The 22,480-nt window shown below is 42.0% G+C and overlaps 1 protein-coding gene across 6 annotated transcripts in view; it reads right to left on the bottom strand.

Moving 5' to 3' along the window:
• The window catches only part of SPOCK3 (SPARC (osteonectin), cwcv and kazal like domains proteoglycan 3), a 370,554-nt gene that overhangs the window by 120,538 nt on the left and 227,536 nt on the right, over positions 1-22,480 (bottom strand). For all 6 annotated transcript variants that reach the window (XM_067551781.1, XM_067551785.1, XM_067551779.1 and 3 more), the window contains one exon: positions 6,368-6,494. In XM_067551781.1, the coding sequence (XP_067407882.1) occupies positions 6,368-6,494 (127 nt within the window). The remainder of the gene's footprint in view (positions 1-6,367; positions 6,495-22,480) is intronic.

The raw sequence follows: 22,480 nt of genomic DNA, 5'->3' as shown, positions 1-22,480 counted from the left end.
TTAAGTCACATATGTTTTGTTTAGGCATTTTTGGTGTCTTGATTCAGGAGATCCCCAACTTGGAATGACATGGAATGGGTTTCTAAGGATGGTCTACTTGATCCTACGTTTACCCAAAGAGACTGCATTACGCAGGGGGTTGGAAAATGAGAATATCAGCTTTATGTGGTAAGGGTCTTTTGGGCATTTATATTATTTTTTTACAAGCCTGAATGGAGGATCAAGACCCCACTGTGCTAGGCCCAATACAGAGAGAGAACAAAGATGACAGCTTTTTCTTTGGTATCACTGGCAGAGTGAAAGTTTGGAGGAGATCCAAGCCATAGTCAATACAATCCAGCAGCTTCATATGGAGAAGAAATCTCAGATTCCCCCATGTCTTTAACAAAAAACAAACAAACAAATAAAATAAAAAAGTGAATTGGGGTAGACTGGGAGCGGGAAGTGAGGTACTGAGGGAAGAGGGAAAAGAGGCAACAGACTGCAAAAGAATAGTATTGAGGCAGTTTGTTGGAGCTATCTTGTATGGCAGCGATATTTGCTTCAGTAAGCATGTTTCCAGTTTGTCCTTTCAGGATTAGTCAAACATGCAGCACCAGCTGAGATCCGGATCTGCTGAGGTCCAGATCAGGGACTGCAGTAATCCACTAGGTACACAAGCGGGTGGCTAACAGATAACTTTCATCTCATTTACAAGACTTCCGGGATGACAATTTTCAATACCTGCCAAATTGGAGTAGGCTGGTGCCAGGAGATTTATTTCTTACAGATTATGTTGTGTTATTAAATAAAAGCTGTGGCCCAGCATTAAACCACACTATTTTTGTCTGTGTCTCATTTACTGCTGTGTCCACTCAAATACTGTTTCATTAAAAAAAAAAAAAAAAAGATCAGGAAGGAAGTGGTGGATTACTCTAAGAACAGTGTGACTGATGTGACTCAATCAGGCACATGAGAAATCGTTTCTATTTACTGTTACCAAATAAAGGGATCATATTTCAAAATATTAATAGCTAACCCTTTGCAAGACACCAATTAGGACCAATATGAAGCAAATAATTAGAGCCTTGCAATCTGCAGATATCTGCTTTATATCCACGGATATCCATTAAATTTTTGAAAAATAGTATTTTATTCCTAAATTCATTTCCCTAATAATAAGGAACCAAGTTTGTCTGCTTGTAATCATGATCATCATTGGAATTTTTCAGATTATTAAAAACTGTTTATGGCTAAATGCTGTATCAACAGAGTCCTTTCTTCTCTAACAGTAACTGCAGACATACCATCAATCAGATATACTTTTCACAGATATGAAAGAAAATAAATTGGTAAAAAGTTTGCTATCAGGATGAAAAGGACTTGACATTCTTGAAGAAATTGCTACTAGCCACAAAATTGATTTGCGGCTTACTGTGAAGGCTATTCTGGAGTGAAACCAAAAAGCAAGAGGCAAACTTTTCAAAGAAAGTAGTTTGTTTCTCTAGCGATTTCTTTTAAAAATACTGAAAGCATTGTTATTCTGTAACTGTTAGAGCTAGATTCTGCTACACCTACAACAATGTTGAGTGGTAAATTAAAATGTATGTCTTAAATCCAAGTAACTAAATACAGATTAAGGTAGTGCTCAAAATATGGGTAGAAAAATCTGATTTATAATTATGAATTATTACAGCTATATTTAAAATAAACAATCCTTTACATTATGGCAGTGGTTGAGTATCTGTATGCAAAGCTGTCTGGAACCTGATTAGTCTACTTTCGCTGCCCAAATTGAGAGAAATGCAGAAGGTAAAACATAACCAATAATGAAAAGTAAGACATTTGTAACTTTTTAATTTTATTAAGCAAAAAAAGGTTTTGTTTATAATGCAATGTCAGTAAGGAAACTACAGTGTCCCTTTAAATTAAATTCTTCCCATATAGCCACTGATGCTGATTTTTATTAGTCAATATTTCATTATGATTTTTTTTCCTTTTAAGTGTTTCCTTTACTCTGTTACAAGCATTTGACTTTCCCACCCTTCCTCTACATTGATTGAATATTAATAATTATGGGCCAGATACTTTTACACTCACTCCTGTGGAATAGCACATTAGCCTACTCAATTGTCCCATTGAAATCACTGCAAGATAGGTGGCATTATCAGGCTCTATATAATCTCAGTTTTGAAGACAATCTTTTATGGTTTTTTACTGTGGCTCATTTACCAGTTTGAACTCACTTATGTTTTTGGGAACCAAAAGCATGTTTAAAGTTGTTACAATTATGCAAACAGCAAACATACTATGGGCTTAATCTGACAGAGAGCAAGGCATGGTATTTCCAAAGCAATGTTCACTGGGAAAGTATACTACCGCACTGCGCAGTTTTGTAATACTGATATCCTTTATTGACATGTATTCAGAGACTGTATTGTACAATTTGCAGTAGTCTCTGACAAATATATTCCCAATAAAATAAAGTAACTATATTGTAGAACAATATTAAGCTCTCACTGGAGCTTGACGATACAATCAAAAACTTTGCCTGGAGTAAAGGAACAAAAATATTAATCTTTTATGTCAATTTCAAGAGTGATTGCGCCTCAAATGGACCTTTATTTTGATACACAAGCGTCATAAATTTGAGAGAATACAGAAAGCAGAACATCTTTAAAAAGAAGTAAGTAAATATTTGTAAACAACTATTGATCTCCTGTAGTCACACACATTTTAAACATTTTACTGACAAAGGGCTAGATTTTCCATTTGCTCCTAGTCTTGGGTAAGGGGTGGCACACAATTGGGCCACCTAAGGAAGAGCCCTGGAAGTGCACTGAGAAAATCTCTTTCCCCTTATTTCTGGGAAGTAGTAATTACTACTCTTTGCACCAGCTCAGCTGTGCTGGTTGGAGCATTGGAAGGGGAGCACAGTAAATTCCCCACCACCCTTCAGCATGGTGGATAACTGCCAGACATAAAGATAACTGCCAGACCCCTTTCCCCCCACTCCACACGCATGCAATGAAAACGTGATGAGGCCACACAGGAGTACATGCACATCTCTCTCTTACACCTCCCTATAACCCCTGCACTGCTATGTAGGGCCAAGCCATGACTGAGCCTACAGGGCCCAATGAGGTCAATGGACTACTCAGAACATGGCAGTAGTTTCCTACGTACACGGAAAATGTCAGCTATTAACACTAAGAGCATTTTTAGGATTAGTGCCTGGTGTATACAGTAGCTGTTAACACTAAAATCATTAAGATTGAACTCTGACACACACAGATTGAAGCAGTCAAGTACTCAGAGTACTGTACTAACGAAGACAAGTAAGGGTGGCAGAATCTTGCCCTTAGTGAGTCTATTTAGTCCCATACCTTTCCACACAAAGTGACACCCATTTTGACTGCTCCAGTTCTTGTGTCAGAGTTCAATTTTAATGATTTTAGTGTTAACAGCTACTTGTATATCTCTGTGTACACCAGGAACTACCTCCTAAAAATGCACTTAGTGTTAGTAGCAGACATTTGTGTACGTAGGAAACTACTGCCATATTTTTAAAGGATAAAGGAAATGAGAGAATCTGACTCTCTGCCTCCACAAATTTTGCAGAACTAGTTACATTAGAAGCAACCAGGCTTGCCTTGTATGCCTCTTTTTTATTTTAGAATGTTCAAAGTTTTATAGAAAGAGCTCTCATTCCACTGTCTCTGAAGCTCTTAATTGCATAATGCATGTATGGCTGTTAGAATATCAAACTTTTGTGCCATGCTGTTTTACAGTCTGTGCTCATAATACTGAAGTACTCCACAAGCCAAAAATGAAACCATCACCAACACATAGATATGAAAAATTAAGGTTTTTGGAGTTACTCAAACATGTTTCAGAAGTTAAAAATTCCCTTCCTTACCTCTTCCCCATCCTCTGCAACTATACCCCTATGGGGAAGAAACAGCTGGGAGGAGACATTCAGGAACTTCGAGGTTTCTATGTTTGTTTTGTTTTGCATTCTCTTCAAAGACAGGTAATTCCTTTGAGATGAAGGTAGAATAGAAGGAAGATAGGGTGATCAGGATATCTGGTCACCCTAAAGGAAGATGATACACACTGAAAAATGATGGTCTGACTTTGACACCTTTATAAAGGGCTCAGAGAAGTTGTAATGTGTAAATTCTCTACTTTTAATAAGTTGGTTATTTGTCATTAATCTATTTCTGTTTTTCTGTCTTTTTAGATTGTAAGATCTTTGAGACAGGGACTGTCTTTCACTCTGTGTGTACAGTGCCTAGCCCCGGGGCCCATTTCCAGATTGGAGCTTCTTTGTGGTACCATATGGAATTACTAAACAAAGACAACATGATATTTGGCATGATTTAAGCACATTTCAAACAGGTTTCAATAGTTCCTATATACATATATGAAAGTAGTAATTTAGTGTGAATCATTTACGACTATTACTCAAACACCCAAGTCAAAACAGTATATCCTCATTTTAAAAGAATGCTGTATTTCCAATCCCAAGCATTCAGAAATTTTATGTTGAGCCTCAAAAAATTCATGACATTGACTTAAAAAAAAAAAAAAGGGGGTTTTTTGTTTGTGGTTTTTTTTGGTGGGGAGGGGCTTCTGAGTCTTTAAAGTGCACTCAGGTCACATTTCCAAACTTTTCTCCACAACAACAAGGGCTAGAATCTGCTTTCACGTGTTTTAAAAGTCAGAGATTCTCAAGTAATTTTTTTACTCCAAGTGCTGCAGCTTTAAAAAAAAAAAACATACTAAACAACATGAGATTCAGGATAAAACTATGAGAGCTAGCAACACTGAGAATGAAATGTTGGTCATATTCTGATGTACTTATCTAATCAAAGCTAATCAGGACACCCTTCTTTTGGGTATGCCTACACAGCAGTTCAGAGCATGCCATTGTTGCTTGAGCTGGCATGCTAAAAACAACAGTATGGGCATTGCAGAAAGGGCTGTGGCTCAAGCTAGCCATCTGAGACCAAGCCATTGACCCTTTGGGTTCAAGCTAGCCTGAGCCACCGTCCATATTGCATTAGTCACATTGCTACTTTTAGTGTGATAGTTTCAGCAGAGCTGAATTGAGCAAGTCTGCATACCCAGGCTGGGAGACAAACTCCCAGCTGTAGTAACAAACACACCCTCTGTGTTCAACAAAATACTCAGTCACTAATAAGAAATATAATCATATTTTGGAAAAGTCATGCACAGCTTGCGAGTGCAGCAGCAAATCAAAAGGAAAATTAATACAGTTCACAGCAGTTCTGTAATCTTTAAATGGATGGGACATTCTGTGAGTCTTTTGATTAAAATTCATCTAGAAAGGTTTTTTGGCCTTTACAGGTAATAAGTGTATAGTTTGTATGTGTTTGTTAAGCGAGTTAGTGAGAAGATACTGCGCTCTCAAAGCTGAATGAGAAGGAGCTATAAAACTGAGTGTCATCACCACAGTGAAGTGCTTTCAGTATGCTGATGACACTCAAATTTATGTCTCCTTCTCATCCAGCTTCAAGAGTGCAGAGAAGGGTCTTTCTCAGTGTTTGGGAGATACTTAGATATGAATAAGAGCATGTTTTTTGAGAGTGCATGCATCTAAGACTAAGGTGTTTGTAGTGCATTGCAGGAAGCAATTAGAGGATTCAGATTAGACTACTGTAACATGCAACACCTCAAACCCATTATAAAACCAGATCTAGGGGAGAATGAGGCAGCTTGCTCATTAGTAGTAGCATCTCACAGTGAGCATGACACCTTTGACCAGAATCTGCAGCGGCTGCCTACTAGTGGCCTGCGGGTAGAGTTTAAAAAGTGTTGTTTTCCCCCATGTTCGCCTGAGACCTTTCTCTCCCCGTCCACCACTGCCATAGTCTCACTTAACAGATAGGCTTAATCTGAAGTTTCCATGATTTAAAAGAGAGGGAACTGTAAGCAAGGTGCTCTTCCTTGACTTTGCAGTTTATCCTCCATAGGTCTGAAACAGCTCAAATTTTTAATCTTTAAGGCATGCTGCAAAACTCATCTTTGAACAGGCATTTGTGAAGGCTGAATTGGGGGGAGAGATGAAGAAAGTAGGATTTATTCTGGAATATGAGAGGAATATAGTTTTTTTTTAAATTTATTTATTGCTAAATATTTGTTTTATGTTTTATATTGAGATTTTTTATTGTTCTGCTTTTTATTTTCACAAGGTACTGGATTTTTTGTGGGTGCCAGAGTAGGATAGGTTTTTATGCTGTACAAATCAAAATACATAACTGCTTATTTTTATTAAATATCAGAATATTTAACTGGTTTTGGGAATCTAAATTGACTTTAACAATGAATGAATGAATGATTTGATTCTTTATTTTATTCTTACCTGAGAAGAATATGTGTGACCATCTGATCCACAAACAGGATTGGTATAAACTACTGGACACTGCTTGCAGTTTGAAGAAATGAGACCACCTCTCCACTGTTTATGGCCTAAACCAGCCTCTTTCATGCTGTAAATAAACAAAAAGCATGTGACCTGATAAGCCATAGTATCTGTAAAATCATACATATTTTCACACTTCAATTATCCATCATATGAAGAGCTGGTGCATCAGGTTCCAGTAAGTAAAACCATCTTTCCTACAATGTGTCTCTCCCTCAGCTTTTATACAACACTCATCACCGCAGAATGTGAGCACCTCCATGGTATCTCAATACCTAACTCTTTACAGAAAGCAAAAATTGAGAAAAGATATATTAACACTTACGCTTATTGTTTTAGTGGAAAAAATTAAATCCAGTTTGAATGGAGCTAGCATTAAAGCTTGTGTTTAAAGAGTTGCAAAAGTAAGTTGTTAAAATAAAAATGCCTAAAATAGAAAGAGTAACAGGGACATTCAGAATACTATTTACTTTATTTCCCTTTGTCTTTTGTTGTTTAGCTCCCCTGTAACTCAGATTTGCCAACTACCACTCTAAGAAAATTTCAAATGTGAAGCTGATGAGGTAACAACAAACCTTGGCAATTCATTGGAGCAAAGAGCAGGCATGTATACATATGCCAATGTAAATGTCTAGCACACTATTGGGTTTATATAAGACAGACAATAAAATAATCGTCAGTGATTTCTATGTGCTATTTATCTGCTTGGAACCTTACTGAGGAACAGAAGGAAAAGAAGAGAAGTCTGGAACACAATCTAATCCACTGGGCTATGTCTTTAGCAGCGAGTCTCAAAACTGATATTGTGAGGAAGTCTGTAGAATTAAAGTTCCTCCTCAACTCCCCGTTCTTTCATTCCATGATTCTCAAAGTGTTTTCTGTGCAGACAACCAAGGCTGCTTTGCTAATCACAGGTGGCTCATGGACCACAGTGGTTTGAGAATTACTTGTCTAGCGTGAAGAAGGGAAACTAAATAATAGAAAACAAATTTCCACTTTTATTGGCACCCTTCAATTTATTTGTGAAAGAAGTAAAAAGGTGCAATCGCATACACATATATACCTGATGTTGAATTGCTGGTAGTCAAAACACACTGGCCCTGATTCTCATTCATCCTATGGCTCCTCTACATCACTCTGGCAGTGAAAAGTGGTTTTAAAATGGGTGAAAACATAATTTACATGCATAACTATGCAGAAATAGTGTTGTAAATTACGAATTAGAGCAGTGTGAAGAGGTCTTAAAGCAAAGGATATCAGGCCCACTGCACATAAAACTTAACACTTACTACTGCCAAAGTCAATGAAAGCTTACATCTTCTACAGCATAAATGTTTTTATGCAAGTTAAACTTGCCCAGGAAGCTGGTTAGAACTAGACATACAGTAATATGGCACACATTTCCACGTACAGGCTCCAAATCAGCAAAAACATCTAAGTGCATGCTTAAAGGCTTGGCTGAATGGGGGACATAGATCTGCAAATGTATCACAGTCTTGGCTGCAACATTCTTGCTATTCTTGCCTTAATATTGATCATGACACGTTTTGCTAAACTGTGAATTGCTTTGTGTAGACTAGCATCAGTTGAAGACTATGTTAACACTGTTAATCACATTTCACTTGTAACCCAGGCGAATCTGAATCAGATCTACATATGAACAGTTAGTGCACTAATACACTATGACAGCTAATTCCTCCCTCTTCACTTTTCTAAAAGTTTCATGCTTTCATTTGTTTTTCAGTGTAATTTGGTCATTTAGAATGGACTATCTTCGTCTTATCCCTTGTTCTTCTGTAGCCTATAGGATGTTTTCAGATTCCCACCATGCAATCAATGCCATTATATACTTCGGAGAGAAACAAAAGTAAAAAAAAAATAATATTTTGCATAAGTTAAAACAGTTAAATATATTGTCACGTCTTTAAATTCTTTTTTAAACATAGCACATACTGTAGAAACGAGACAAGTTCCCTGCTCTCCACAGATTTCCTGTGTGACCTTGGACAAGTCACAGCCTCTGTGTGCCCCAGTTCCCTATCTGTAAAATGGGAATAGCAGCACTGCCCTACCTCACAGGGATTTTGTGAGGATAAATACATTTTAAAAATATCAGGTTCTTCAACACTATAGTGATGGAACCTTATTAGAACTTTATGTGTTGTTTACTACTAATATCTCCACTTTCCAGTTTGATATTAAACTGATACAAATAAGTTTGCATACTGATACACACATATACTGATGTAGGAAATTTTAAAAACCAAGCTGTTTAATACCAAAACCCAAAACTATTGAGTATGTGAACATTTACACGTCTTAATTATTAGTAATGGTTTCCATTTTGAAGCATACAAATACTTTCTTACAAACATCTGTTATTTAAAATACAAAAATGTGAATATGTTTACCATACTCAGTTTTTCAAAGTATGTAGCCTCCAGTACGTGAATGAAAATATGTATGAGCCTTTGTCATGAGGGGTTGAAAGAATATATACGATTATACAAATGAAACTGAGTTAAAACCATTGCTGCATGTTGATGATGGTTTGAACTAACGTAGTATATGATTACTTGGAAAGTTATGGAGTGTGAATTATAAATAGCCTTGGAAGGACTGAATCTTATCAGCATAAGTGAGAAAACATTGACTTCTCCAAACACATACAAACTGATGAAAAATATTTTCAATAATTTTTTTTTTTTTTTTTTTAAACAAATAGGCAAAGAAAGAAAAATGTTTCCTGAGAACTTATCACAGTTTAATTTAAAGATATTTACTTTGTATATTTTGACATGTGACATTGGGGTTGGAGTTCAGACTATGAATCTAGACATTGATATTCAAAAAGTTAAAGCGCTGTAACAGTTAAAACACAAATTGCCATAGTCTTGTGCAACTGTGAGAATGTAAATAGATAAAAATAAAAAATATGCTTAAAATAGGCCAATATTATCCATCAAAATTATTTACAAAATATTGAACTCTGCCAAACCTAAATATCAGTCCGTAATCCCCATCTTAACACAAGGTGGATAAAGAAACTTATTAAAATAAAACTTCCACATATGTAAGTATAAAAGCTTTTCCTTATGAGCAGCATAAGATATATTACAAAATAAGGATATTTTAATGTTTCAACTCATGGATATAGCAACATATTGTGAACATTTATTAAAGAATGCAGAGAAAAAAAGATCAGTATACATAATAGATAGTCATTAATATTCCCTTTGCCATATCTTTATTTTTTTATTATTTTTTAATAGAATTAGAAGGGAACAAAATCCAGAACCACTATGATATGCACCTGCTTACAATGAGTAACTGTGTGATTACACTGCTATAATTCTTGCTGGTCTCATTCCCTTCTTATTGTTTTGCCATCCTTACTTGTCATGTAAAATTCAGATTGTGAGGTGTGTTTCTAGGTCTTCTGTGAAATGGCCAGGGTGCTCTTGGGTACAATAAAATAATAGTACAAAATGCGCAAGTCCCCCTGCTCCTTTCCAGATATGGTCTTTGCTTGTACTAAGAAAAAGTGTACATATATAAACATGATGGGCTTCATTTCCATCTTAATTTTAATTGAAACATTTATGATTACATCAATTTGCATGCATAAAATCATGTATATATGTGTAGACTGAGTAACTGCACAGGCAAGAGGAGTTAAAAGCACATAATTAGCCAATCTGCCCAATTACTCAATCATGCAAATACCTGTTTGCATACATCAGTATAGTTTTCTGTATGCACAAATATCTTACCCGCAAATATCATGGGCACAGTTTAAGTGGTCCAATGAAACTGTGGCTCTGTACCAAAATTCCTACTTACCTAAAGATATCTATAAAATGAACACACCACTCTGAACAGAGGAGACAGACAGCAAGTTTGGGTTGCAAAGGAATTTATATTTAAGGGTCCTTAATTCAAATATCAGCAGAAGCAGATTTTTCAGAGTGCAGCTATTTAAAGTAAGTGGGGCTGATTTACTGTTGCTATGTGGACCTTAAATGTGATTCAAGGGACTTGTATAGTTCTTGCATCATGACTACTGTTGTGATGCTAAGAGACTTCCAAAGCACTGCTATTTAAAGGTTTTCTGATTGTGTGCCAGCATGGGGCTTTGAGGGGACTTTTAGCTGGACAGTGTGATTAACTTAATTGGAGGAAAGACTTGTTCAGCACTAATCAAACAGTTTTCACTGGAGCAGATTGGATTTCTTTTGGAGTGCTCTTTCTGTCTAGGACTTCCTTGAAGCTACAAGTAGGAATGAAATATAACTTCCACTGTATTGCTGAGATTTTCCTTTTAATTGACAAAAATCAAGCAAAGCACCCCTGTTCCAAACTTTTTGCTGTACTGTGTTGGCCGGCCACATTACTTAGGGTAACCTAACAAACAGAAGAAAACACTATGACAAGGAATAATCAAATCAAATCAAATCCAAGAAAAATAAACAAAACAATGCTAGTTTCAGAAAAGAACACTTAATACAGAAGACTACACAGAAGTCAGCTCATATTACTTTTTAGCATTTTGAATTTCCATGGTGCTGAAAGAGAAATAATCAGAACATGCAGGACATGGGACTATACGTGTGGATTTGCGTGCATGTGTGTGCGCGCGTGCGTGTGCATGTGCATTTTAATGTTTTATAACAACTGGTCAGATTTGAAAATTATACATAACCTATTATTTTGATCACAATTTCTCAACATACATACAGAGTAAGTTTCCAGATGTTAATCGCCAGATTTTTCTGTGTATGTTTAAAAGGGATAATATTGTTTGCTGATCTGAACTGGAGATGGGAAAATAAGGAAACATGAAATAAAGAGATTTTCTTGAAGATGCAAGTATCCAAATTCCTAGTGCCTGCTTCTGCCGACATGTTGCATCAATAACACAGATCTAAACCTTAAGGACAATTTCTCTTCTGGCTTCAATGAATGCAGTTCCACTGAGTTCATGGAGTTTCACTTATTTACACTAGCAGAGAATCTGTAGCAAGTGGTAAAGAGCACTAGGAGAGTTTTTTCTCCTTTCAAGGTGAAATCTTCTCTGACTCAGAGAGCCTGCAGAAAGCCCAAAAAGCAGCGAAAACCACAGCTCTTTTGTTTTGTGATGGATCTTGTCATGGAGCAGAACTCAATAGAACTTTTGCCTTTGGAAAAAGATAGGGTAAGGGGTGTGTGATTGGCTTGAGAAAATTGAGGGGTCTGACTAATGAGTCATGAAATCTATGCAGTTGGCATGTTGCAATACTGCCCATAGTAACAGCATGCAACTCAGATTCCTCCCACTCTTACCTGCAGACTAGGACAAAGATTCAACCTCCACAATTCCTGCACTGCAATCCTGTGCACAGTCTGTTTAGCTTTATGCAAGGTCACCAAAGATTTATTTTTAATACCTATATAATAAACCAAACCTAACCAAAACTGCACACTTTAACTGTAAGCTTGGTTTTGTTTTATTTTTTAAAAGTCAACCTTGCCTGGTTGAGTTTTCTGGACTTAATGCGTGACTACATTTTGTTGCACAATCCACCCCACAATACCACACCAGACTGGTATAGGTTGTGGCTCAGACTCCCTGGGCACTTCAACATCTTTCAAAATGGGGTCATAATCAATGTCTACTGACATAATAGCTTTCTGAGTTGGAGCCCATGAGGTCCACAGCAGTCTTGGTTGATGTGTGTCTGCAAACCATCATAAATCAAAATGGTTCTGCATACATAAAGGAAAAAAAAAAATAAAGCAGGAGGCAGCAGGCGAGAGGAAAGGGGTGAAGGGGAAAATAATCCTAGTGATTTAAGTCTTCTAAAACTCAGTAAGCAAACAACCGCATTCAAATTCATTATTGAAGTCACTAATGCTTAGACAATTGTTAGTAATATATTTGAATAACGGCATTGGCCCAGATCATGCTCTCTTGTAGAAAAATCCATGGGAGAGGTGTATAAAGGAGTAAACCTCTGTGAGGATTTCTTTATGGAGCTCTTATCACATCATTTAATCAGAGAAGAGTTTTGCCCCTTGTGGAAAAGGATGTAGATGTGGCCGCAGACATTGCTTCCAAATGTGGCAAATCCCCAAGGACCCATGGGAGGCCCAGCAGCCTCCCACCTTCCACTGTCCCCAGAATCCCCCAGAAGGTACTCAAGAAAAAGAGTACAGCCACAGGATATATAATTCCTGTTGGCCAGAGATGAGGAGTGCTGCACATCCCTCACTCCTATCCTGCTGACGCCTCCACAGATCCCAGCCTACGCAAACAGGACTCTGCAGAATCATGGGAGGGATTGGGGGACAGTGCAATGGAGCCACTGGATAACATTCCAAATGAAAGGGCAAACATCTGGACACAGAGTAGCCTCCCCATGCATGGATCTAAGAAGCATGAATTGTCCCATTATTTAACATTACATATTTTTAAAGCATATATTTAATGCTGAATTTGTTAACCACAGTACCGCAAAGTCAGGAATATGATCTATTTACCAAGGGAGTGCAGGATTATTTCTGGAAATTACTAGAATCTGATTCATAAGAATTTATTTGGCTCAGTTCCATGAATGCATTTGCTATATATTTTACTTAGGAACATTCATATCTATGCATTTGACACATACTTCATTTGGGAAATGATGAAACCTTAGAAAGTAGTTCTGTGATTTATCAACGCTCTTTTCCACCACATAATATGGGTGGTTTAAGAAAAAAGACATACTAACGTGAGCCATTAGTAGAAAACATGGACTTCCTGCCACTTGCATTGAGTTACAGTTGATAGGGAGGGTGTTTAGTGTCAGAACACTACATGAACTTGAGGCACAACAGTACAAGTTCTGCAAGCTTTATCCAAACTACAAAGCCATTAAAGTGCTGGATAATTAGTATGATGAACACTTCATTACACGGTATTCTTGTTCATGGGTACAAAACATTACTAAATACATGCAGCAAGATTGTCCCTTCACAGAGCATGCTATCCAGGGGTGGGGTTTTTGGTTTCCATGCTAAAAACCAAGGGAATCATTCCCACACCTGTTGAATCCCTGGGGATCTGCAAGAAGAAGGGCCATTGAACAGAGATCATGTTTCTGCTCTGGCCATGATGGGCCCTCACTCCTGATTTCTAGCAACATGGCTCCAGGAGTGATGGTATCACGAATCCCCAATTGGCCACAGCAGTTCATGGGGATTCTAAGGAGGCTATGTGGAAAAGCCCACGACCGCACTCACTTTTCTGAATGATTTCTGTGGGGACCATAGGCATCCCCTACATCCCTTTTTGCACACCACTCCTCCCCTTCCATAGATTCTGGGCCAGAGAGCCATCTGCAGAGTTTGAGAGGGAGGGGGCAAGAGATTGGCTCTAGGGCACTTGAGCTTCTCTCCTGCATGGAAGAGAGATCTATATAAGAAAGAGGCCACCCTGTATCGATATGCAGGGTTGTGATCTGGCCCACTAAACTCTTTGCATGGAGGAAACTATGAATCCTTATACACTGTAGAGAATAATCCCACTTGAGCAGGCAGGTGAATTAATGGCCTAAAGGTACTTTTCCATCTGTAGTTTCTTTGAAAAGAGGTTTTCCAGGATAAAGTCTTCTAACAATTTGTAGTATTAGGTGTCTTATATGAGTTTTCTTCACTTTTCATCATCCTTTATGTATGACCAAAAAAAAAAAAAGAGAGGGCTGTTGCTGTTATATAAATAATGCTAAAGAATTAGAAAGATACAGTACTCAGTCCAAAAGAAGGATAGTAATAAATAAAACATTCTTCATGTGCAGTAGTAAAAGACTGCAAATGACACATTCATTAAAAGTTTAAATTACAAAGATGTTTTCCTGAAAGCCACTGTCTGAAGTAGAGTTTACAGCACACTCTTCTCCTATTTCCTGAATTTACTACTCTTTCAAAATGTTGCAATACATAAGCAGGAATGTGTTACCATTAATAAACTGCATACTACAGCAATTCTCTCGAGGTTGAGCACATCATAATTAGAAGATAGGAACTTGCCATCCTATCACGACTACCTACTAAGGGTGGACAATTTAAACACATTGAACCAACAGATTTAATCATAATCACACAGCCATTTGCTGGTTATTTCCAAACAGCTCACCAGTCTATGCTGGCATTTACCAAACCCCCTCCCCCCCAAAAAAAAATACCCAAGATGAACACAAGTGGCATTATAAAAATAAATAGGTCAATACTCATTTGATGGATGTCATGTCATATCTTCATTCTGTAGGTTGCAATAAGATACACAAGACAGTGCATCTTTGTACAGAAAGTACCACATGTCCTCAGACACTACATTCTATCTAGCTATGGTATTTTTAGGATGCCAAATCACTGTACCATACAAGGGCCACACAGAGTATATTTTGTTATGATTCATTATGTGATACCTTAGCACCTAAGCCTGAGTTACCTCTGAACCCAGGGCTGCTGAAGCCTGATGAGTTGTCACTGAGTTCTGGTCTATACTTACCTGGAGATTTGGCAGCAGTCAACGTACACAAACTACGCAGAGTAGCTTGCATAACTCCCATTGACTGCTGTGCTTCCCTTCTGCGCGCCGTCTTTACTGCACTGCGCCAACGGGAACTGTGTTCCCATCGATGCAGCGCTGCACTACGCTACTTGAGGGGGTGGTTTTACTCAGCTGACTTCCTGATCGATTGAACGGGTCTACACTGACCGCTCAATCGATCCAGAAAGATCAATCTGGCGGTGGCGACTTTGCCGCCATCAGTATAGACATACCCTGAGCCAGAGGGTGTGATGAGGCAATTACCTGCAAGTCTTGTGATAGGCCGCACACCATTCAATCAGGGATCAGCCAATCTATTGGTGAGGACCAACCCAGGTGATCCCAAGGCATGTATAAAAGGCTCCTAATGGAAGCAGTCTCTCCAGTAAGATCATTGCAGAGGATGTGAGGGAGATTCCCAAACCTGAGCAATTCTTTTTGGGTAACAAATCTGAGGAACCATCCTAGATTAAGGTGTCAATTAGAGGAGCTTTTGGACAAACAGATAAATCAAACAGTAATAAATCACCAGGGCCAGCTGGTATTCACAGAAGTATTCTGAAGGAACTCAAATACGAAATTACAGAACTACTAACTGTTGTGTGTAACTAATCGTTTAAGTTAGCCTCTGTACTAGATGACTAGAGAATAGCAAATGTAACACTGATTTTCAGAAAAATGCTCCAGAGGCAATCCTGACAATTACAGGCCAGTAAACCCAACTGCAGTACCAGGCAAACTGGTTGAAACTATAGTAAAGAATAGAATGATCAGACACATAGATGAACACAATATGTTGGGGAAGAGTTAACATGGCTTTTTTAAAAGAAAATCATGCCCTTTCTATTTATCAGAATTCTTTGAGGGAGTCAAACACATGGACAAGAATGATCCAATGGATATAGTGTATACAAAACTTTCAGAAAGCCTTTGACAAGGTTCCTCATCAAAGGCTCTTAGACAAACTAAGCAATCATGGGATAAGAGGGAAGGTCCTCTTGTGGATCATTAACTGATTGAAAGACAAGAAGCAAAGGGTAGGAATAAATGGTCATTTTCCACAATGGATGGAGCACTAGCAGCATCCTCCAAAGATTGGTACCAGTGCTGTTTAACATATTCTTAAATGATCTGAAAAAGGGGGTAAACAGTGAAGTGGAAAAAGTTTGCAGAGGATACTAAATTACTCAAGATAGTTAAGTCCAAAACAGACTAAGAATTACAAAGGCATCTCTCAAAACTGGGTGACTTGGCAACAAAATGGCAAATGAAATTCCATGTTGATAAGTGCAAAGTAACACACATTGGAAAACATAATCCCAGCTATACATATAAAAGGGACCCAAAAAAAAGAAGAGACACATTTTTATCTGAACCCAAACAAGATAACTCCAAAAGTCAGCTAGAATGGATAGGCTCATTGAGCTTTTCTCCAATCCAAGATTCAGGAAGAAATTTACTCAATTTTTATAAATATACAATTATAATCTCTAATGACAGATATCTGGAGTCAATTGCCATGACTGCTATTTGTGCCTCTTTAAAGATACCTAGATTTGCAAAAAGACATTTTATTTATGAGCCTGGGGGGAAAAATAATCAAAACACAGCAATCACTCGGCAGATTCAAATGTACATTGCATCATGCATGTAGCTATTTCAGAGAGATACTACATAGCCAACAGTACAAAACATAAAGAACTCTGTTTCAGAGAACCAGCATCAGGCTGGACACTCCTTGCTTACAAGCCTTCATAACACATTTTGCATTGTAAAGTGGCTTGTAAGCTCACAAAGACATAAAAAATGAGCATGTGAACTTAGTGATTAAAATACTGTGTACGTCTATGTGCAGATTAGATGTCGCCTTTGGACTACTGGAAATTTACCTGAGTGAGTCTCAGTGGGTCGCACAAGAAATTTGTTTCACCACATCTTGTCTACTTTACTTTAGCACTAACTAAATTTGGATTCTTCTTCTTATTACAAACATGCTATTGCTAAACACACAGATTAATTTTGAACAGAATTTTTCTCCTTAAGGTTTGTTCAGTAATTAAGAAATTCCTTGACTATATATACACTTCTGCAGAACTGAAATTCCACTTTGTTCTTTTGGAGATTTCCTGCCCTGCAAAGTGAAAAAGAAAGACACTCTTTTCCTGTAGGTCATGTAGAATTGTAAGGTTCCCTGAGTCTATGTCAGTAGTAATGAACTGTGAAGCTTTTAAACACTAACATAAGCTATTTATGAAAGTAATAAATGGCATCTTCAAATCTATGTCAAAATTTTAAAATAAATGTCACACCTAAAATGGTATCATCCTTTACACTTAACAGCCTTTATTATGGCAGAAGATTTGCAAAGAATTTAACCAACAAGCAACAGGGTTACTTACCAGTAACTGTTGTTCTTCGAGATGTGTTGCTCATATCCATTCCATGTAGGTGAGTGCGCGCCCCGTGCACGAGTCTGCGGAAGCTTTTTTTTGCCCTAGCAACCCCAGCGGTCGGTCCCGGCGCCCCCTGGAGTGGCGCGCGTATAGCGCGGTATATAGGGCGCCGCCGACCGCGCGGGCCCCCAGTCCCTTCTTTCTGCCGACTCCGACAGTGGGGACGGAGGGTGGGTTTGGAATGGATATGAGCAACACATCTCGAAGAACAACAGTTACTGGTAAGTAACCCTGTTTTCTCTCTTCGAGAGTTGCTCATATGCATTCCATGTAGGTGATTATATAGCCATACCTTTGGTGGTGGGAAGGAGTCAGTTGCGAGAAGCCCTTCTCAGCACGGCTCTGCCGACTCCTGCGTCCTCTCTTGCCTGCTGCACGATGGCGTAATGGGAGGTGAAGGTATGGACCGATGACCAGGTTGCAGCTCTGCAGATATCTTGCACGGGCACTCGTTCCAGGAACGCCGCCGAGGTGGCTTGGGCTCTGGTTGAGTGCGCCGTAATCGGTCCCGGGAGTGGTACCTTTGCCATCTCATAAACAGGTGCGGATGCAGGTGGTGATCCAGGAGGAGATGCACTGGATGGAGACAGGTGAGCCTTTCATGCGGTCTGCCACTGCGACGAAGAGTTGCGTGGACTTCCGGAACGGCCTGGTCTGGTCTATGTAGAAAGCTAAGGCTCGCCTGACGTCCAGTGAGTGCCATCTCCGCTCCTCCTCCGATCCGTGTGGTTTGGGAAAAAACACGGGGAGGAAGATATCCTGGTTATAATGAAACTGGGACACCACCTTAGGCAAGAAGGCCGGGTGCGGTCTCAGTCGCACTTTATCCTTATAGAAGACTGTATAAGGAGGGTCTGAGGTTAGGGCTCTTAACTCGGAGACCCTCCTAGCCGATGTAATGGCTACCAGGAAGGCTATCTTCCACGACAGGACCAGAAGTGGGCATGTAGCCATAGGCTCGAAGGGGGACCTGTGAGAATAGTGAGGACCAGATTTAAGTCCCAGAGAGGCAGAGGTTCACGAACTTGTGGGAACAGCCTCTCTATACCCTTGAGAAACCTAATGGACATTGGGTGAGAGAAGATAGATCTCCCCTCCACTGGGCAATGGAAGGCCGAGATGGCCGCCAGATGTACCCTTAGGGAGGCCAGGGCAAGGCCCTGCATTTTTAGATGTAGGAGATAGTCTAGGATGGCCTGTATGGTTGAGTCCAGTGGCAAAATGCCACGTGATTGTGCCCAATAACTGAAACGTCTCCACTTTGCCCGGTATACAACCTGGGTGGAAGGTTTCCTGCTTCCCAGCAGGACGCGCTGGACTTGTTCCGAACAAGCCCTCTCTCCCTCTGTTAGCCATGGAGCCTCCATGCCGTCAGGTGGAGGGAGTCCAGGTCTGGGTGGAGCAGGCGACCCTGTTCCTGGGAGAGGAGAGCGTAGCGTCTCGGGAGCGGGAGCGGTGTGGCGATGGAGAGGTCGAGCAGCATACTGTACCAGTGCTGTCTCGGCCATGCCAGTGCGATCAAGATGATATCCGCTCTGTCCCTCTTGACTTTCAAGAGCACCTTGGGAAGCAGTGGGTTCGGGGGAAACGCCTAGAGTAGTGGCCCCGACCAGTGTATCAGGAACGCGTCCGAAATGGAGTTCTGTTCGCGCCCGCGCAGGGAGCAAAATAATGGGCATTTCCTGTTCTGTAGTGTGGCAAAGAGGTCCAGATGGGGAACTCCCCACTTGCGGAAGAGAAACGCTGTAACCTCCCCATGAAGTGACCATTCGTGGCGGGGTAAGAACGACCTGCTGAGGCGGTCTGCCTCGTCGTTCCTCACCCCTGGGAGGTGAGACGCAACCAGATGGAAATCGTACCTCACCGCAAGGTCCCATAGCTGCAACGCCTCGTGGCACAAGGCCGAGGAGTGTGCTCCCCCTTGTCTGTTGATGTAAAACATCGTTGCGGTGTTGTCTGTAAGGACTTGCACCACCCTTCCTTTCAGAAAGCGGAGAAAAACCTTGCAGGCTAGAAGTACTGCTCGGAGCTCCCGAATGTTTATGTGGAGCAATCTTTCCTGTATTGACCATTGGCCTTGTGTACTGAGGCCGTGGGTCATGTGGGCACCCCACCCGATGTCGGAAAAATCTGTAATCAATGTTACAGAGGGGACCATGTCTGCAAATGGGACTCCTTCCATTATCTGTCTCGGGTCTGTCCACCAGTTCAGGGACGCTAGGACCTGGGGTGGGACAGTGACTACCTTGCTCAGAGAGTGTCTGGCTGGGGCATAAACTGAGGCTAACCACCCCTGCAGGGCCTGAGTCTGAGACGAGCCAGCCTCACCACATATGCACATGCCGCCATGTGCCCCAACAGCTGAAGGCAGCGCCTGGCTGTTGTCGTGGGGAATCTCTGTAGCTCGGAAATGATGGCTGTCATAGCTTGGAACTGGGGTTGTGGGAGGAAGGCCCTGGCCTGCACTGCATCTAGGGTGGCCCCAATGAATTCTATGCACTGGGGTCAGCGTGGATTTCTGCTCGTTTATGAGCAGCCCCAGTCTGTTGCATGTCGCGCACGTTAGGCTAAGCTGTTTGTTACATGAAGTCTGGACCTTCCCCGAAGTAACCAATCATCTAGGTAGGGCAAAATTTGAACACCTCTGCGCCGCAGGTAGGCCGCCACCACCGCCATGCACTTGGTGAAGACCCTGGGTGCGGAGGACAGGCCAAAGGGGAGGGCTGAAAATTGGTAGTGGCCACCAGCTACCATGAACCGTAGGAAACGTCTGCGGCCAGGGAGGATAGACACATGAAAATATGCGTCTTAAGTCGAGAGCGGCATACCAATCCCCAGGATCCAGTGTGGGAATGATGGAGGCTAGGGAGACCATGTGGAACTTGAGCCGCCTGATGAACTTGTTGAGGCGGCGCAGGTCCAGAATAGGCCGGAGGCCTCCCTTTGCCTTGGGGATAAGGAAATACCGGGAATAAAACCCCCTGCCCCTTTCCGTAGGTGGGACTTCCTCTATTGCCCCTAGGCGGAGCAGGGAGCAGACCTCCTGGAGGAGGAGTTGCTCGTGAGAGGGGTCCCTGAAGAGGGACGGGGTAGGGGGGGAATCCGGTGGGAAAGCCGAGAGCTGCAAGGCGTAACCTCTCCGCACCACACTTAGCACCCAGCGGTCTGAGGTTATGCCCTGCCACTCTTGGAGGAAAGGCCGAAGACTGTCTTTGAAGGGAAGGGTATGATCCTGATCGGCTACGAGGGCCGTTGGAATGGCAGAGGTGCCGCTCTCGAGCGTCCCATCAAAAAGGGCGCTTATTGTTTTTACGCGGCCCTGATTGGGAACCTTTGGCAGGGCCTGGACGGTCTCGGCGGTTGGTTTGTCTGAACCGGTCCCGACCTCTCCTAGGTTGTGATGGACGGGGGGGTAGCCTAGGAGCGGTCTGCTGCTGTCTCTGAGGCTGTTGTTTGCCCTGGCGTCTCGTCGCTTGAGGTACATACAGACCCAATGATCTCAGGGTGGCCCTCGAGTCCTTCAGGGCGTGTAGTTTACTGTCAGTCTTGTCCGAGAACAGGCCTGTACCGTCAAAGAGCAGATCTTGAATTGCCTGTTGTACCTCGGTTGAGAGGCCTGAGGACTGCAGCCAGGACGATCGGCGCATAACTATGCCGGATGCCATGGCTCTACCCGCCGCATCTGTAGCGTCGCTGGCAGACTGCAGCGTAGCTCCTCCGACAGTTGACCCCTCCTGGAGCAAGGTGGTAAAATCCAGTGCGAGGTCTTGAGGTAGGGCCGATGTAAATCTCTGGAGCGATGACCATAGGTTTAAATTATAACGCCCCAAAAGAGCCTGGTGGTTCGCCATGCGGAGCTGGAGAGCAGCGATCGAGTAAACCTTCCTCCCGAAAAGGTCTAATTTCTTATACTCCTTGTTTTTGGGAGTATTAGCCTGGGCACCCTGCCGTTCTCTCTGATTAACGGCGTCCACAACCAAGGTGCCCAGGGCTGGGTGGTTATATAGGTACTCGAACCCTTGCTGCGGTACATAGTATTTCCGCTCAGCCGTTTTTGAGGTTGGGGCCACCGAGGCAGGAGTCTCCCAGATAGGCTTGACCAGTTTCAGTACCCGGTCATGTACTGGAAGCGCTACTCTAGAAGGGCCTGCAGAGGCCGGAATGCCAAAGATGGGGTCCTCCTCCTCCGAGAGCTCCTTGAGATCTATTTTAAGGTTTTCTGCCAGCCTTTTCAGGAGCTCTTGGTGCGCCTTGAAATCAGGCAGCGGGGTCCTCTGGTCCCTGGATGTTGTATCAGGGGGAGAAGAGGAGGAGGACTGCAGTAGGGGACCCGTGGATGGCCCCTCCATAGGGTCGGACTCGTACTCCGACGACTGGTCATCCCCTTGTGGGCGCTCCTCCTGCGATCCGCTCTTAGGTGGGGGAGGAGGTTGGGGCTTTGAGGATGAGGGGAGTGACCCTGTCCCCTGTACTGTCTGTGGCGGCCAGGGTCCCCAGTAAGGCCATTGCCATGGGCCTTGCCCCCATGTCGGTACCGGGCCCAGTGCCGGGTATGGTGCCATGGTTGCGTGAGCCGGGCTTGGAGATCTCCGGCTCCTTTTGCGCTGCCCTTTAGCTGGAGATGGGCTGCGCGACGAGGGGGAGCGGTGGCGGTGCTTGCTGTGCTGGCGTGATGGAGAGTCGCTGGAGGAAGACGAGTACCTCCGCGTTTTGCGGCGATGTTTCCCGGTATGGCCTCTGGGACTCCGCGAACGCCGTCTCTCTGGGCTAACCTACGGTACCGGAGAGACCCCCGGTGGCGAGACACCCGGTGCCGGGGCTCGTGTCGGGCTGCGGGAACGGGGTTGAGAGACCCTTCGGTGCCGATAATGGTGCACCGGGCTGTCTGAGAGGGACCTCGAGCGTTGGCGGTAATGCCCCTCCCTCGGTACCGAGGCTCCGGAGCGCCAATGCGGTGTTGTGTCCTCCCTCGGTACCGCACGTCGCGTCGGAGAACGCGTTGGCGACCTCGATCTACCTCGGTACCGC

This window comes from Emydura macquarii, unplaced genomic scaffold (assembly GCF_026122565.2).
Source record: "Emydura macquarii macquarii isolate MOO-44397 ecotype Brisbane River unplaced genomic scaffold, CSIRO-AGI_Emac_v2 contig_1363, whole genome shotgun sequence".
Taxonomy (NCBI): Eukaryota; Metazoa; Chordata; order Testudines; family Chelidae; genus Emydura; species Emydura macquarii.
The sequence above is the reverse complement of the archived record's forward strand: the minus strand, read 5'-3'. Positions and strand labels throughout refer to the sequence as shown.